Source organism: Fukomys damarensis, unplaced genomic scaffold (assembly GCF_012274545.1).
Source record: "Fukomys damarensis isolate Sample0158 unplaced genomic scaffold, DMR_v1.0_HiC HiC_scaffold_34, whole genome shotgun sequence".
In the NCBI taxonomy this organism is placed as follows: Eukaryota; Metazoa; Chordata; class Mammalia; order Rodentia; family Bathyergidae; genus Fukomys; species Fukomys damarensis.
Window position 1 is genome coordinate 1,095,481 of NW_022900946.1, and position 238 is coordinate 1,095,718.

Consider the following 238-nt stretch of genomic DNA (forward strand, 5'->3'; position numbering starts at 1 on the left):
CAGCGCCGTCGTCGCCCCCACCTCGACGGTCGCCGTGGCCCCCGTCGCGTCCGCCTTGGAGAAGAAGACAAAGAGCAAGGGGCCCTACATCTGCGCCCTGTGCGCCAAGGAGTTCAAGAACGGCTACAATCTCCGGAGGCACGAAGCCATCCACACGGGAGCCAAGGCCGGCCGGGTGCCCACGGGCGCCATGAAGATGCCCACCATGGTGCCCCTGAGCCTCCTGAGCGTGCCCCAG

At 68.1% G+C, this 238-nt stretch overlaps 1 protein-coding gene across 1 annotated transcript in view; it reads left to right on the plus strand.

The window, feature by feature from the left end:
- Maz (MYC associated zinc finger protein) overlaps positions 1 to 238 on the plus strand; it is a 14,109-nt gene that overhangs the window by 1,838 nt on the left and 12,033 nt on the right. The window contains exon 2 of the mRNA XM_010617460.3: positions 4 to 235. Coding sequence (XP_010615762.2) covers positions 4 to 235 — 232 coding nt within the window. The remainder of the gene's footprint in view (positions 1 to 3; positions 236 to 238) is intronic.